Source organism: Erpetoichthys calabaricus, chromosome 2, assembly GCF_900747795.2.
Source record: "Erpetoichthys calabaricus chromosome 2, fErpCal1.3, whole genome shotgun sequence".
NCBI classification, from domain to species: domain Eukaryota; kingdom Metazoa; phylum Chordata; class Cladistia; order Polypteriformes; family Polypteridae; genus Erpetoichthys; species Erpetoichthys calabaricus.
The window spans coordinates 262,037,566-262,055,805 of record NC_041395.2 but is presented as its reverse complement, the minus strand read 5'-3'; the positions used below and the strand labels follow the sequence as shown (position 1 = coordinate 262,055,805).

At 37.8% G+C, this 18,240-nt stretch overlaps 1 protein-coding gene across 1 annotated transcript in view; it reads left to right on the top strand.

Annotated features, from left to right (window-relative positions):
* slc16a12a (solute carrier family 16 member 12a) overlaps positions 1-15,446 on the top strand; it is a 94,042-nt gene extending 78,596 nt beyond the window's left edge. Inside the window, exons 5-8 of the mRNA XM_028795451.2 lie at positions 4,505-4,648; positions 5,656-6,256; positions 10,324-10,583; positions 14,656-15,446. Of these exons, the coding sequence (XP_028651284.1) occupies positions 4,505-4,648; positions 5,656-6,256; positions 10,324-10,583; positions 14,656-14,882 (1,232 nt within the window). The 3' untranslated portion in view covers positions 14,883-15,446. The remainder of the gene's footprint in view (positions 1-4,504; positions 4,649-5,655; positions 6,257-10,323; positions 10,584-14,655) is intronic.
* The last annotated feature ends 2,794 nt before the right edge of the window (positions 15,447-18,240 follow it).

Below are 18,240 nucleotides of genomic sequence, written 5' to 3'. Positions count from 1 at the left end.
GCAGACCAATAGTTAAACCTCAGATTTAGGAGAAGTAATGTTAATACATTCCTGTATGTTGAACCGTAGACCTGCAGTGTGTACTCCCCATTCATAAGGCTAAGATGAAGTGTTAGGTGTCATCACATTCAGGTGACAGGTAATGGTGAGGCAGATTGATGTACAATACATGTTGACAACAAATACTGATGGATGAACTCAAGCCTATATGTGTTTTGTGGACTTAAAGAAAATTTACGGTAGTGTAATCCATTAGATTGTGAGTACAAGTCACCAAAATTTAGGTTTCTGAGCTGGAGTGACATAATTTCTCTATTTGAGGAGCTTGGTAATAAATAGGAATTCAGACTATAGCCATTAGTTCTTTTAATAGACAGGAGCCAGTTGAACTGGCTTGGGCATACAGTTGGAAGGCCCCTGGGTGCCATCCATTGGAGGTATACCAGGTACAGGTCATCAGGACAACCTCAGGACATGCTACAAGAATTACAGTATATCACTTTATTTTGTCCTGTGTTTGAGTATTCCCTATGAAGGTATGGATTAGTTCAAATTAGTTCACACTTTTGTTTTCAGTTGACTAGATTACTGTGATGCACTCCTTACAGGACTACCTAAAATGACATCAGTTGGTTACAGTTAGTGCAGAATGCAACATCAAGAATCTTAACTAGATAAAGAAAATCTGAGCACATTTCACCAGTTTTAACATTGTTACAGTGGTTACCCGTGTCATTTAGAATTGACTTTAAAATACTCCTAATGGATTACAAAGCATTAAATAATCTCACCCTGCTTTAAATTTTGAAGTGTCTGTCTCCTTACACTCCAAGTAATAACCTCAGGTCTTCAAATGAAGGTCTTCTTATAATTCCAAGAACCAACATGATAAGGAGTGGTGAGGTAGCAATTTGCTGTTATGCACCTACAATTTGGAATACTTTACCAAAAGAAATTTGCAAGGCTAATACTGTAGAACAATTTTAAAAACCGCTAAAAACCCATTATTTTAAAATGGCTTTTTCGTAGCACCATTTTAATTGTATTCCTATTAGTCTACATGGGAATTGAATTATCATTTTTGTAATTCCCTGCTAATCTGAACTATCTCTGCTAATCTCTGCTGTTTTTTCCGGTCCTTCTGTGGTGGTGATCTGCACCACCACCACCTGATCAAGGTACCATGCTGCCCCCTGTGTTTATGGATTGAATGGCGGGTGTCCCAGATATTCACATGACCATCATCATCAAATTCTTCCATGTGAAGCTTGTAAACCATGAGGACTAATTTAGACCATCTGTGTTAGGTAGAATGCGCAGCAGGGGCTAGGCAGTCTTTTGGCTTTGGAACCCCTGCAGATTTCATTTTTTTCACCAGCCAAGCTGGAATTCTTTTTCATTTTTTCTGTTACCATCCAACTTTACATTTTTCTTTGTTACATACTGTATAATATTATTGCCTAATCTTGTTTATGTTTTATTTATTAACTTCCTTTTTATCTCATCTTGTAAAGCTCTTTGAGCTACATTGTCAGTCATGTCAGTCATTGTCCAACCCGCTATATCCTAACACAGGGTCACGGAGGTCTGCTTGAACCAATCCCAGCCAGCACAGGGCGCAAGGCAGGAATAAATCCCCGAGCAGGGTGCCAGCCCACCGCAGGGCACACACACACCAAGCACACACTAGGGACAATTTAGGATCACCAGTGCATCTAACCTGCATGTCTTTGGACTGTGGGAGGAAACCGGAGCACCCAGAAGAAACCCACGCAGACATGGGGAGAACATGCACACTCCATGCAGGGAGGACCTGGGAAGCGAACCCATGCCTCCTTACTGCAAGGCAACAGCACTACCACTGCTCCACCATGCCAACCTACGAGCTACGTTGTTTGTATGAAAATGTGCCATGTAAATAAATGTTGTTGTTAACGGCGAAAGTTACAGTTGACAGAGAGACCTGGTCAGTGCAGCTCAGCATATTGCTACTAAAACCCTTACCAAGAAAGTGTATTGAAAAATATGATGATCATAATGACTTTAGACAACATTAAGAAGTAAATCTTTGCATTTATATAGCACTTTTCTCATTACTCAAAGCACTCAGAAATTGCAGGTTAAGGGCCTTGCTCAAGGGTCCAACAGAGCAGAGTCCCTTTTTTTTGGCATTTACGGGATTCGAACCGGCATCCTTCCGATTGCCAGTGCGGATCCCTAGCCTCAGAGCCACCACTCCACCTGATTAGGAAGTGTGTTTATCAGTTTGAATAAGTTTCTAAAACCATAGCAAAACATTTTAAAATTCATTAATCAACCTCTACCTTAAACTTCTTCACAATTATTGCACATACCCAAAGGAAAACTGAATACAGGATACCTAAAAGCAGCTGATATCTATGTTCATTCTTTGATGCAAACTGTATAGTAATGGCAAGCATGGAAGGTTATAGAACACATTTGGTATTTTTCAAGTCAGTTATTTCTTCACAGTCACTGTATATATTAACTTGTCACATGAAACGTTGTTCTAATGTGAAGCTTTTTTTTTTTTTTAATTTAAAAACTACCTAGTCTGTTTGAGCATTTTAAAGTGGAGGTCAAAGGACAGAGATCCAGATATGAATATAAAAAGCTTTACCAAATATGTTATTTTTCAAGCCAAGAATGTGGTTGAGTATTGATATGTGTTTTGAGATAGCACATGTTATAAAACAGCATTCCTATTTAATTTTATGAAGAAAAAAAGCAAAACATTTTGCGTGATTCAGCCATTTTAAATGGAGACCAGCTGTGGGCATTATCTCACTGCTTGCCTCCCACCACAGCACCTTTTAGTACAAGGGATTTGGTCTTCTTTGGAAAGAATACAATACTGAAATGCGTCATGCTTGCCGCAGTGTATGAAAAGGCAGCAATAAATCCTTTGGTTTTTTTTATGCTTAATTTTGAATCGCACCTGAGATCACACCAAAGCTGTAACTGGAAGGACCATAGAAATGAACTGTATATGGTTCACCTTTAAGGAAAAAATAGTCATACTATTTGAGTGTGGATCTTCTGTTATTAAAGTACTGTGTCTGTATATAACTAATGATGTACACCAGTAATGCATATAAAATATGATTAAGTACATATGGCATATCAAGTATGGAGAAGGAAATGTCATGGTTTGGTAAACTTTTCTGCCAACAAAACTGGATGACTCTCTATCACTGAGGGAACTATAAATTCCTAAATATGTTTGAGGGAAAGTTTGAGGGATTTGTGTGTGAGCTGAAGATTAGAAAAAAATGCAGTATCTTCTCTAACATAACGGCCCTAAATCTTTCCAACAAATCCATCAAAGAATGATTTAAAAGGAGGAATCATAAGTTTTGGAATGGTCAAGTCAGTATCCATAGTATATCTCAATCTGCTAAATATTTTGAAGATTTTAGTCATGCAGGTGTAAAAGGCACTATATAGGCGCCGACCCAATACAGACTGGACATGGAGGCACACGTAAAAAATAAAACTAATATTTTATTTTTCTTCACCTGTGGGCGCACGTCTTCCCTGTGTCCCACAGCCAGTACACAGTCCCAAGCACAGTGCACACAAAAACACCAATAAACTAAAGTCTTCTACTCCACTCCTCCTAGGCAGCTTTGTCTTCTCCCTCCTGACTCCGGCTCCTGAGTGGTGGTTGCTGGTACCTTTTAGGCACCCAGAAGTGCTCCAGGTGCTTGATTGCCGACACCCAGCTGCACTTCCGGGTGTGGCGAAACTACTGCCCAGAAGGGCCCAGGAGCTCCTGCTTCATCACCCAACAAGGCTACACCAAACTTCAACTCCCATGAAGCCCTGCAGGAGTCCAAGGCACTGCTGCAACCCAGGGAGGCTGCTAACTAGCGTCTGGGTGGAGGTATTGGGTTTCCCATGCTTGCTCCCCTGGAACATATGCTGCAGGGACATCCCACAGGTCATACCAAATTTGGAACAGTTGAAACAGTTTTTGGAAGTTTTTAGTTTCTGATATACTTACTAAACTGTCTTGCTTATTAAAAAAGTTAATTTGCCATACTTTTTCAGTAAAATAAGCAAAACCTATATTATAAATAGTATGTCTATTATTTGTGTTACGTGCATTAAGATTGAAGTTCAGAGAAAAAGTCTGTTTAAGACATTAAGAATTTTCACACTTTGATGCAACATTATATTATATTATATTATATTATATTATATTATATTATATTATATTATATTATATTATATTATATTATATTATATTATCCCTATGCCCCTGGACTGGATAATGAGGTTAGAAACTTGATGGAAAGATGGATGAAACGAATGGATATAATGTTATACTGCATAAGTGGTTAGATGGTGAATGGATGTTGAATATTACTTTAGAAACCTGCTGCTAAAAATGTATTAAATTAGTTATTTCATGCCACTCTGTATGCTATTTAAATAAATGATTACTGTTCTGAATATAATGGCATATGTTCTTATTTAGCTCCACTGGGCAGTCTCATTGGAAACCAATTATCTTGCCGGGTTGCCATTATTTTAGGAGGGATTATGGCATCTATTGGTCTTATACTGAGTTCCTTCGCTACAAGTCTTGAATACCTCTATCTTACACTTGGAGTGCTTACTGGTGAGTTTTTCAATTTTCTTTTTCAAATTTATTTTTTTGATAATTTTAGTTTGTTAAATCCAGAGTATACTGGTTTAAATGTATTTTTTAAGCAATTAATGAAAAAAATCTGGACCCATTCACATTTCGGTGATTTTGCATTTATTTGTTTTTAGTAATTTGGCCTAATGGATCAAGAATTGAATTAATAAATGTAAGATTATCACTTTAATCCCCATTTCTGATTAATTATGTGATCATAAAGCAGGTATTTAACCTGTCTGTATTCCAATTCTAAGGTATCATATGAAAACAATTCTACTATAGATATATTCAGTACAGTACTTGTAAAGCGTCTTTGGTACAGATTCATTACAAAAGTATGCTGTGCACTATGAGTAGTTTTGTATTATACTTTTCATAAATATTAAAGCATGTAAATTTGAATAACCTTGCTAAAATCTTAGGAGAAAAAAAAAATATGTATTTGCAAGTAGTTAAAATTTTCCATTACATTTCTTTCTTTAAATGCATAGTATAATTTATCTGTTTACTTACATTGTAAAACTCTATGAGAATTGTATGGAAATCAATACCTTTTTAGTTACTGACTCTATTTATTGAAATTTGATTTAAACGCTAATGGCACCAGCATCCCAAACATTGTAACGGTGCTTGATTGCTTTCTCTCCCTGTGTCTTTGTGGCTTTCTTCCAGTTTCCACACACAGTCCAAAGACATTCAGGTTTGGTGGACTTGTGAAGTTAAAGTGACCTGTGTGTGTCTACAGTTGCTGTCTACAATGTATGCGGGACACATAAACTTAAGGCACTTAAAATCAAATCATCTGTAATTTAACGTTGTCTGTGCCTATCCAGCTGTAAACAAACAACAGTTATCCCTTGAGAATGCATTTGTAAACATTATGTGATAATAATAAGGGCAAGTTCCAGTTACTGTGTACAGTTCTGAAAAAGGTTTAATAACATTTAGTATATCTTTTTGGTAATTTTTGCTATGTTTTATAGGTGTTGGATTTGCACTTTGTTACACACCAGCCATTGCAATGGTAGGAAAATATTTCATCAAAAGGAAAGCTCTGGCTTACGGTATTGCAATGTCAGGAAGTGGGATTGGAACATTTATCCTGGCTCCAGTTGTACAGCTACTTATTGAACATTACTCCTGGCGAGGTGCTCTTTTCCTTCTTGGTGGCCTTGTTGCAAATCTTTGTGTCTGTGGGGCTTTAATGAGACCTATCAGCCTTAAAGAAGAAGAAATTAATGGCATCCTTCCCACAGATGAAGAAAATATATATAGCAAACAACACAATGATCTAAGTGCCTTGTCTGTGTGCAAAACAGACCATACAAGCAAAAACGACTGCAACAGGAGTTGCCTTTGTTTGCAGTCACTGCAAGAGTATAAATTTCTTTTAATGCCAGACTTTATGGTTCTGGCAGTTTCCTTCCTTTTCTTGGCATATGGCTGCAGCATTCCCTTTGTTTACCTGGTTCCATATTCTTTGAGTGTTGGACTGAGTCCTCAACACGCTGCCTTTCTCATGTCTGTATTGGGTATAATTGATATCATTGGAAACATCACCTTTGGATGGCTAACTGATCGTAGGTGAGCTCATACCTGTTGCATGTTGTGTGACAATTTAAAGTAATTGTACTTAGGAGTTTACATTTAAATTTATATACTAAATATAAGCTCTACTTAAGATTAGTAATACATGTCACAACAATAACTGGTTCATTTTTGTTTATTCATAACAGTATGATGATTTAATTTAGTATAAAAACATTTCCACATTTCAGTTCATATCCTGGCAGTGTTCTTAATTCACTTAAGCAAAATTATATTAAGATCAGTTAATAAACTGAACATCATTTGTGAAAATTTTGCAATTTCTCAATTTGTTTTTAAAATTCATTTCACCAATAAAAAACTTTGTCAAAAAACAGAAATGAATGTGAAATATAGATACTAAACTATCCATCCATCCATCTTCCGATCCAGCCTCATCCTGAGCAGGGTCGAAGAGGGAGCTGGAGTCTACCCCAGCAAGCATAGGGTGCAAGACAGGAACAATTCTTGGAAAAGAAGGAGCCAGTCCATTGGAGAGTGAACACACAAACACACACACATACACTAGGGCTAATTTAGGATCTCCAACCCACCTAACTTTCATAAGGTGTCATTTTTCACCAAAAGTAATGGATGATGGCAACGATAAAGTGATAAGAGAAAATGGACTGGTTTCAGTAGCACAGCTTTAAACTTCTGTATAACAGTTGTGGAAGCTCAGCCCTGGAACACAGACAGGCACACAACGATGATTCCTAAAAGTAGACGTTTATTTACAATTTGTCCACACAACACACAGTGTCCCTGCACCAAACACCCTCTTCACGGGCACTCCAATGGTCCTACACCGCCTCCACTCCTCTCCACTGAGCTCTGTCCTCTTCCTCCCGACTCCAGCTGTCGACTAGACAGAGGCGGCCCCTTTTATTCTCACTCGGACATGCTCCAGGTGCTCTCTGAATGACTTCCTGCAGCACTTCCCGGTGTGGCGGAAGTGCCGCATGAGCACCCGCAAACCCTCCGGGTGTCCCTGGTATTCCTTCCGCCAGCACCGCCGAGTGTGGCGGTAAGTGCTGACGTCCAAGGCCACACAATCGTCCGGGCGCCCCCTGGTGGTGACCTCAGGCTCTTATAGGGTTTAGATTCTATGCTCGAACCCCGTGGCCCCCATACCAGGCGGGGCGGCTGCCCTCTCGTGGTCCTGTGAAGGCACAGTCCCTCTCCTGGTCCGTCCACGCATGGCGACTGGGCACAACCCCCAGCCGACCACCACACAGTCTAAAACAGAAAGGAGACTCTACATAAAAAAAGCCCAGACCAGGGTGGAACAGTGAAAATCCCTTATGATATAGTAAAGATATATATATATATATATATTGTGGAAGATGACCCGGACACAGACAGGCGGACACGTTTACATCACCCAACATACGTTTATTATAATCATATTTACAATAAGTGCACTCTAACCCCAAAGTTCAGGCCCTTAAACAATGCCTCTTCTTCCTTCAGGCCGCCTCCTTGCCTCCTCCAAGACCTTGTCCTTCCTTCTCTCCCAACTCCAGCCATTGAATGGAGGGAGGCGGCCCCTTTTATAATCACCCGGATGTGCTCCAGGTGCCTCCCAACAATCTTCTGCCAGCACTCCCCAGTGTGGTGGAAGTGCTGAGGTCCAGGGCTCCCAAGGCATTGGGGCACCCCCTGGCGGTGACCACGGGCTCCTAGAGGGTTGAGCTTCAAAGCTATGTACCCGTGGTCCCCATAGCCACCAGGGCGGTCACCCCCACGTGGTCTGGGGGAGGCGTGAGCCCTCCTCTGGTCCTCCAGGGCGTCCTGGCTGGGTCGCTCCCCCAGCCACCTGTGACTATATATATATATATATATAGTATATATAGTAAAACTATTTTCAACCATTCTATGATCTGCTTCTCGCAACTGAAAGAGGGCACCGTGGCGGATGTTAGCCGACTTGCTGACCAACCACAAGCATTACCTGGTAGGTAACCACCCATACAATCAGATTGTGATTCAGACTACGGATGCCATGAATATATATATATATATATATATATATATATATATATATATATATATATATATATATATATAATTCAGAGTAAATGACCAAAATATATGTTATCAATACTTTCAATTAACCTCCTTAGCATTAGACCCCAGCATCACTTGGGCTGTTAAAATAGTGCTAAAAGCGTTAGTCCCAAGTGTCACTTGGGCAACAGCATAGATGTGTCACACATAAGCATTAGACCCCATGATTTTCTGGGGCTGTAAAAGTGCTAACAGTGTCAGGCCTGAGCATTCCCTGGGCAATGGTGTAGATGCGTTTTCCACTAGTCTCATAATAGAACCTCGTGAGAAACATTTTTAAGCAGTCCAGGTGTTGCATGCTCTTGATAGTGATACGAGCAGTGATGTTGAGGAGCCTTTTATCAGCAGTGATGATGAAGTGAATCTGTCTTCAGGCAGTGAACTTGAAACACACAGTGAAATTGTAAGCAGTTCTGATGAATCTGAAACTGATGCCTGTGTCATTTGTACCTGTCCAATGTGCTGTTCAAAATGTGATCTGACTGGAAAGAAAATCAGCAAAGAATCATGCTACTATTGACCCGACTGTTGGATTGTGTATGTTTTACAGTAGAAAGATTAGATTTACTGTAATAGAAATGTAATTTTTTCAAGCCAAAACATGCATTCAAGAAAAAAATGTAACACTAAGGAGGTTAATGATAGACTTTGGTATGAAGTCATATAAAGTTATTCAATTTTTTCATATTTAACTTTGCCTGATTAACAGTTTAAATGGCAAAATACTAAATATTGCATGTTAGTTGGCCTGCAGTTAGAAAACATTGTAAAGCCATTATATTAGGTTGATTGTCTATAAAGGATTATTTTATTCTTTGTTTCCTAGCTATTTTCTGCTAACTCAGACTCCGTTGGTTTTCACAACACACTTTATTATTTTAAAAACTAACGTTTGCAAGGTTGCATATGGTCAAATTTAATTAGCTGTTATAAAAACATTCTGCCTATAACTTTAACAGTAATGTGAACTTAAAACGTTTAGTTCATATTTTATTACCATGTGTATTTTTATTCTATCTTTCTTCATAAACACCATTTTTATAAACTAAACACCACTCTGTGCTATTAAAAGTGGAGATATTTTCAGTAGATGTAGTATGGAAACCTCTGTTGTACTTGTGTTATAAAAGCCATTGTGATTCTGTATTATTATACAGAATCATAACGATTTCCATTATTGTAAAATTATATTATAAAATTTTTGCATTAACATTATATTATAAAAACTGTGCAGTTATTTAACCTACATAACAACTAAAAATATTATTATATTAGTATATTATTATAATAATAATAATATACTAACCATTCCTCAGAATGCAGTCTGTCATAGGGCTAGAATCGCTATAAGGCCACAACAAGCTCTACACAAGATGATTAGTGCTACAAAATTAAGCAAAAACATGCGAATATTTACAATCAAATTTCAAAATAACACTGGTACTTAGATTTTTTTGTATTTTACAAATTAGTTTTGACAAAATATAAGATTATATATGAAAGTTATTAGTAATCTTATTGACACAACTAACTGACTTAACAGATCTGTGCACCACGGTATTAACAAAATTTGGATATGGTGGGCATTCATGTTTCCCTGTTTTGAGCCCTATTTCACAATGTTGTAACAAAACACTAGAAAAGTGGCTCCAGTCTGTGCCAATCTAATATCCATTTTTTCTTTCACAGCCCCTTGCTAGATGGGCTGCCTAATGTAATGTGTAAAATGGCAAGTATTTAAACAGATATCCTAGCGACTTAAAAAATAAATAAAAATGATAGATAGATAGATAGATAGATAGATAGATAGATAGATAGATAGATAGATAGATAGATAGATAGATAGATAGATAGATAGATAGATAGATAGATAGATAGATAGATAGATAGATAGATAGATAGATAATCCTGGTACTAAAAGTGAATTATTAATCTTTGTTTTTAACAATATATTTACTACCAATGGTCCTTATATTTGTGCTTTTTCTTTTCAGGTGCTTGAAGAAATATCGTCATTTTTGCTATCTCTTTGCTGTGGGAATGGATGGCATTTGCTGCCTTTTCATTCCAGTCTTGCGGAGTTTTCCCCTCCTTGTGCCTTTTTCTGTGCTTTACGGCTATTTTGATGGAGCTTATGTAGCCCTCATGCCTGTAATAACATCAGATGTTGTAGGCACCAAATACCTGTCCTCTGCCCTTGGAGTGGTTTATTTTCTTCATGCAATACCGTACCTTGTTAGTCCACCTATTGCAGGTATGAGAAATTTGCAAATATCTCTCCATACTGCTATAATGCAACAATTTCAAAAATGTATAAATGAGTATTGATCTATATTATTAGGTATAATTGTTAATTTAGGCATTATAATCAGACGAAATATGATCCACTTTCACCTACACTGCTTGAAACTTTGGTCTGTCCGCATCTAATAAAGTTCCTTTGTCTATATATATTATTGCTGCAAAGTCTATAAAGCAGATTGGAGCCTAATCTTATCCAAATGTGAGCCAGTTAGATTAAAAACTTCCCTTACATCTAACCGTTCAGTAGCATCATGTAATGGAGCGAATATGCCCCTAAACCATTAATATTCAGTACTTTAGGAACTTCTAGAATGATGCAATTTTTTAATATACAAAGTTGTCAAATGCACCCCTACCTCTTCTTTAATAAGGATTATGATTCATAGTAAATCTGGTAATTTTTGAAACCAGTTTTTTAATTATATTTTGGTAAAGATTTTACTATTGGTAAATGGGAGGAGACCATTTGACCCCTGGTGGCATATGCAGGCTACCTGTGGTTACTCTGATGGGTCGTTCTCTTTTTCCCCATTTTGTTTTGGGATTATCTTGATTGAGAACACTAACATATAGTTCTCCTTTTCCACTTCACCAACCTGTGCCCCATTCAGCCCACCATCTTTATAACATTATTTCAAGCCTGAACCTTAATCTCTCAACTTGAATTTTCTTATATTTTTCTCCTTGGCCATTACACTCAGTCTAGGCTTGATTGTATATTTGTTTTTGTCTGTTGGCATCATTCTTCTCTGAAAAGTGCTTGAATATGGCATTCCTATAAGATTGTTGCCAAGTTCTTTCTCACTTGTGTTAGTCTTGTCTTCCCAAACATGATGCAAGGTCCCAAGCTGTTACTTTAAAATAAATTCTTCATCAAGAATACAAGGACATGGTTGGAAACTTGTTAAGGGCAGATTTTGCACAGATGTTAGTAAGTTTTTAATCACAGAAAGAACCATGGACGCGTAGAATAAATTTCCAGGTAATGTGGTAGTTACTGTAGTTATCAGCCCTGGTGGTCATGGCATGTGTCTGTTCTGGACACACGATTTCACTGAGCACAATAGTGCACCAACATATAGCCTTGCTGGAGCAGTCCTAACAATCAGATGCAGTATACCGTCCCTTGGTAGTGTACGAGTTATACTGGCATGAAAACATGCATTGTTTTTGCTAGTATACTGAATGACTTACTTAGGCTTTATGAGGCCTCCTCCCTATCCGTTATCACTTTTTTCTGCTGGTACTCGCATTCCTGAATGCAGGTCCTATTACACTTTGTATCAGAAAGGTAATAGTTTAAAAGTTGGGACATGTTTTTTGAGTCGGCGAAAAATTATGCAGCATTTCCTTGGTTATTCACTAGACAGAGAAATCAGAGGCATTGATTAAGACATTGGTGACCACATTTCTAAAAGCTGACTGCCTTGGGTGTTTGTTATGGAGCTATAGTGACATTTCTCATCTTAATTTGGAATAGTCATACATTGCATCTGTGTGCCTTTCTATCAGTTGGCCAGCACATCTACAGTGTACAACAGGCATGAGGTTCTCTTGACCATTTTAGAAATATCAAACACACATGTGGCCATTAAGTGTGCCTTTTGGCTGTATCTCCTATATGTGTGTGGAGAGTGTTACACTTCTTGACCAATACTGATTTGTAGCCTTTCCATGAGCTGTGGATGAGGTACGAGCCATGTCAACTTGTTCATTGCCTCCGTGGGCCAGAAGACTGACATTATGACTGGTATTGAATAGTGTCAGCGCTGTCATTTTACTGTAACTCATCTGGCCCAGAGGACATCACAGACAAGTAAAAAACTGATACCAAGAAGATTCTGATATCTGGTAGATAGATAGATAGATAGATAGATAGATAGATAGATAGATAGATAGATAGATAGATAGATAGATAGATAGATAGATAGATAGATAGATAGATAGATAGATAGATGTTTGTTTAAATATATAAATAGGTAGATAATTAAGTAAATAAGTAAATATACACACACACTTTATTTGGCAATCCCTCTTACAGTGCATTCGGAAAGTATTCACAGCGCATCACTTTTTCCACATTTTGTTATGTTACAGCCTTATTCCAAAATGGATTAAATTCATTTTTTTCCTCAGAATTCTACACACAACACCCCATAATGACAACGTGAAAAAAGTTTACTTGAGATTTTTGCAAATTTATTAAAAATAAAAAAATTGAGAAAGCACATGCACATAAGTATTCACCGCCTTTGCCATGAAGCTCAAAATTGAGCTCAGGTGCATCCTGATTCCCCTGATCATCCTTGAGATGTTTCTGCAGCTTAATTGGAGTCCACCTGTGGTAAATTCAGTTGACTGGACATGATTTGGAAAGGCACACACCTGTCTATATAAGGTCCCACAGTTGACAGTTCATGTCAGAGCACAAACCAAGCATGAAGTCAAAGGAATTGTCTGTAGACCTCCGAGACAGGATTGTCTCGAGGCACAAATCTGGGAAAGGTTACAGAAAAATTTCTGCTACTTTGAAGGTCCCAATGAGCACAGTAGCCTCCATCATCCGTAAGTGGAAGAAGTTCGAAACCACCAGGACTCTTCCTAGAGCTGGCCGGCCATCTAAACTGAGCGATCAGGGGAGAAGGGCCTTAGTCAGGGAGGTGACCAAGAACCAGATGGTCACTCTGTCAGAGCTCTAGAGGTCCTCTGTGGAGAGAGGAGAACCTTCCAGAAGGACAACCATCTCTGCAGCAATCCACCAATCAGGCCTGTATGGTGGAGTGGCCAGACGGAAGCCACTCCTTAGAAAAGGCACCTGAAGGACTCTCAGACCAAGAGAAAGAAAATTCTCTGGTCTGATGAGACAAAGATTGAACTCTTTGGTGTGAATGCCAGGTGTCACGTTTGGAGGAAACCAGGCACCACTCATCACCAGGCCAATACCATCCCTACAGTGAAGCATGGTGGTGGCAGCATCATGCTGTGGGGATGTTTTTCAGCGGCAGGAACTGGGAGACTAGTCCGGATAAAGGGAAAGATGACTGCAGCAATGTACAGAGACATCCTGGATGAAAACCTGCTCCAGAGCGCTCTTGACCTCAGACTGGGGCAACGGTTCATCTTTCAGCAGGACAACGACCCTAAGCACACAGCCAAGATATCAAAGGAGTGGCTTCAGGACAACTCTGTGAATGTCAGAGCCCAGACTTGAATCCGATTGAACATCTCTGGAGAGATCTTAAAATGGCTGTGCACCGACTCTTCCCATCCAACCTGATGGAGCTTGAGAGGTGCTGCAAAGAGGAATGGGCGAAACTGGCCAAGGATAGGTGTGCCAAGCTTGTGGCATCATATTCCAAAAGACTTGAGGCTGTGATTGCTGCCAAAGGTGCATTGACAAAGTATTGAGCAAAGGCTGTGAATACTTATGTAAAAGTGATTTCTCAGTTTTTTTATTTTTAATAAATTTGCAAAAACCTCAAGTAAACTTTTTTCACGTTGTCATTATGGGGTGTTGTGTGTAGAATTCTGAGGAAAAAAATGAATTTAATCCATTTTAGAATAAGGCTGTAACATAACAAAATGTGGAAAAAGTGATGCGCTATGAATACGTTCCAGATGCACTGTATGTACACACACAAAAATTACAAAAAAAGAAGAAAAACCTCTGATTTTGCCAATGATAGCAGAGCAGGCACAGTAAGGTAATATAAAGGGGGTATTGCTGTAGGTATGAATTAGTGCCAGATTGTAAGAGATTATATCATACATAGTTTGTGACAGGCAGCTACTTTGTGAATTTGTTCTGTGGGTGAGAAAGCCTCTGATAAAGGATTAACACATATACCCTAAATGATTTGTGACATTCTTGAATTTCAATGGTGATATCATTTCACCTTTTTAATGAATTCATGCCAAAACCATTTACAAGTCATTACTACATTGTGAGTTTTATTTTCAAGATAGCTTAACATTAAATATGTTTAATTATTTTTAATTAGTCTTGATATCACTTCTTTTAGGACTGCTGGTGGACAACACAGGAACCTATACAGCTGCATTTCTTCAGAGTGGATTTTCAATGATCTTCAGTTCATTTTTGTTGGTCTCCGCTAAGCTAATCAAGAAATGTTTAACAAATCGATCAAATTCTTCATCCACTGGTTCAGATCCAAAACTTCAGATTTTTGTAAATAACACAGAAATGGACTACAGTGTAGCCAAAGGTGAAGAATGCAAAATGTATTAACAAAACTGCAGGACACTCTGATTTTTTTTATCCAAAAAAAAAAAAAAAGTTCACTAATGCAGATTTTTATGCTGCTATTTTGTATCAAAGTGCCAAAGTAATGTTGAAGGGTTACACTACAAAAAACTGATTTTGATGCCTTTTGTAATGTTGCACACATAAACAATTATGTTTTTTCTGAGGTAATGGGATAGCCAGCTATATATGAAAAGTTGGAAGAAATTGAACAAGAAAGAGAAATAATGTTTACCTGAAAAAATGCAAATGTGCCTTTGTTAATTTTAAAGTTATTTTCAATGTTTTTTCTAAAAATACTGTATCATTTTTCAGCAGAGTAACAACTGTTCTGGGACCAGAACATACCAAATCTTATTGTTGTGCCATTTCATTTCATCCTGATGTAGAATTAATGCTTTATGTTTATTTTTTAAGAAGATAACATTTATTCCCAAGTAGAATTTTCAGTATGTGTGCATCCCCTGTTTTACTGGCTCACTCAAGCAAAGACCATAGATTTGTTTTACTTGATAATAATTTTTTATTTAGAAGATGTATATATATATATATATATATATATATATATATATATATATATATATATATATATATATATATATATATATACTGTATATATATATATATATATACTGTATATACAGTATATATATATGTACATATATTTATATATAGTATATAATTGAAGGTCACCAGACCTGTTATTTAATCTGTGTTGAATAAGGCTCTTTAAGTGTAACTCTACTGTATGGACAGCTGTCACAAAATGTTGTAGCACCTCTTATGTAAGCCCATTGCTACTGATGAGAAAATACATGTTATTCTCACTTACAGTATAAGGTAATTCATGGAGGATGAAACAGTAAGTAATGATGTATGTATTGTAGCTAACATTATGAAAGTCACTTGAAAAAAATACATTTGGCTTTCTACTCTAAAATTGCCTGTCTCTTAAGATGTTTGTTGACCAAAAGGATGGTGAATCATTTGAAGTCCATTAATTTCAAGTAAACATAGACTGGTGTGCTGGCCCTGAAATTAAACAACAATAACTAAAGAGAAAAATAACTAACATTGAAGAACTATAAAGTTTCACAAGGAGAAATAACGAGGAATAATAATGATGATGTTGCTATAAAAAACAATATTTTTTAAGAAGTTACAATCCATTCCTTATTCTTTTCATCAAAACATGTAGATCTGGATCAGTTATATGGGAACCTTGTCTTGAAAATCTTTATAAAGAGAAAAAAAATTAACCTAATTCATCATTTGATTAAAACAATACAGAAATATTTTCTTGCTTTAAAGTTGTTTATTATTAATTTATTTAAATAAAGAGTATTTGGATTCATGATGGTGTAGTTGGTAGAATTGCTGTCCCATTGATCCAGTGTCTTTGGTTCAGATTCTATGTCCAGTTGTTAGCCATGTACCTCTGTGTAGGTTTTCTAACAGGTACTCTTGTGTCCTCTTATATTACCAGAGGCATGCAAATTAGGACAGCTGATGACTCTAAACTGACTCCTTGTGAGTGTGCAGGAGTGGGGGCTTTGATGGGCTGGGGTCATGTCCACACCTTGAATCGAGTGTTGCTGGGAAAAGCTCTGTTCTCCCACAACCCTGAATTGGATTAAACAGGTTTGAAATATTATATATTGTTGTCCAGAAATTAGAATAAAGTTAGCATTAAATGATCAGGATAATATTTAAATATTAAGCAGATGCTCTTTTTATTTCTTTATTTTAAAAGCACTTGCATCACACAAAGAAATACAATAATCCTGCTTCACACAGTATATAACTATAACATGCACCATGAAAAGTCCATTTCAAAAAAGAAGTACAGTGACATGCAGTTTATGAATCAGCTTGTATGATAAAACACTGGTCTACAAAAAAATATTTTTTGTTTGCTTCTGGGAACTTCAGAGCAGCTCTTTATTAAGTTTTTTACACTGATTTCATATATGAAATCAGAATTAAGCTAGCACATCATGTTTTTGAAATACACATCTTTGACGTTTTGACACTTTTAAATATCAATATAATATATCAACATGAGGGCGGCACGGTGGTGCAGTGGGTAGCGCTGCTGCCTCGCAGTTGGGAGATCTGGGGACCTGGGTTCGCTTCCCGGGTCTTCCCTGCGTGGAGTTTGCATGTTCTCCCCGTGTCTGCGTGGGTTTCCTCCGGGTGCTCCGGTTTCCTCCCACAGTCCAAAGACATGCAGGTTAGGTGGATTGGTGAGTCTAAATTGGCCCTAGTGTGTGCTTGGTGTGTGGGTGTGTTTGTGTGTGTCCTGTGGTGGGTTGGCACCCTGCCCGGGATTGGTTCCTGCCTTGTGCTCTATGTTGGCTGGGATTGGCTCCAGCAGACCCCCGTGACCCTGTGTTCGGATTCAGCGGGTTGGAAAATGGATGGATGGATATCAACATGATATCTGGAGTTTGGACTATGTCCCATCAAAATTGTTTTGATGTGTTTATTCTGAAAACAAACCAAAAGATGATACCAGAGACATGTTAAAGCATATTTATGTAAATTTACCTCAATATAAAAGTGAGGTCAGCGTGCCCAGAAATGTTGGAGGCACTCGCTTTTTTGTGCTTGTATTGCACATCCATCTCTCTTTGCAATAACCAACAGTAGTCAACCATCATGCTCGGAGTGAATTTTTCCTGATATCAGTTTTCCATCACCTTTATATCTTGATGAAATCTTTCCCCAGTCTCATCTCTGACATCGCTTAGATTTGGTGGAAAAAAGTCAAGATGAGAATGTAAAAATACATCTTCAGTGACATTCTGGCTCCCGTAAGCTAATATACTTTCAGCATATTCTGCACAAGCTCAGTATAATTCTCTGCTCTGTGACTGTCAAGAAAATTCTAGAAAACCTGCACGAATGAGGGTGCTGATTCAGTTGGCTTCAGTTTCCTTTTGAACTCATCATCAAGCATCAGTTCACGTATTTCAGGGCCAACAAAAACACCTTCCTTCATTTTGGTTTCACTTTTCTCAAGACCAAACTTATTTCTTAAATACTGAAACGCATCGCCTTTACTGTCCAGTCACCCTAGTTGTCCAAGACCTGGAACATCATAACTAAAAAATGGGACGTGCTGGGCGAAAACGGTTTTCAGATTTGGAGTCAGCAAGTGAAATTTGTTAAAGTACAGGAGAAAGAATCCCAGTAGCAAAATGCTTGTTGACCAGTGTAAACTGAACACATTTACCATCTTCTCTATAATTTTTAATAACTGAGATGGACTAGTGATTCATGCAGGCTTGGTTTCTGCCTCATATCCAGTACTACAATATGCTCTCATGACCAAATAATG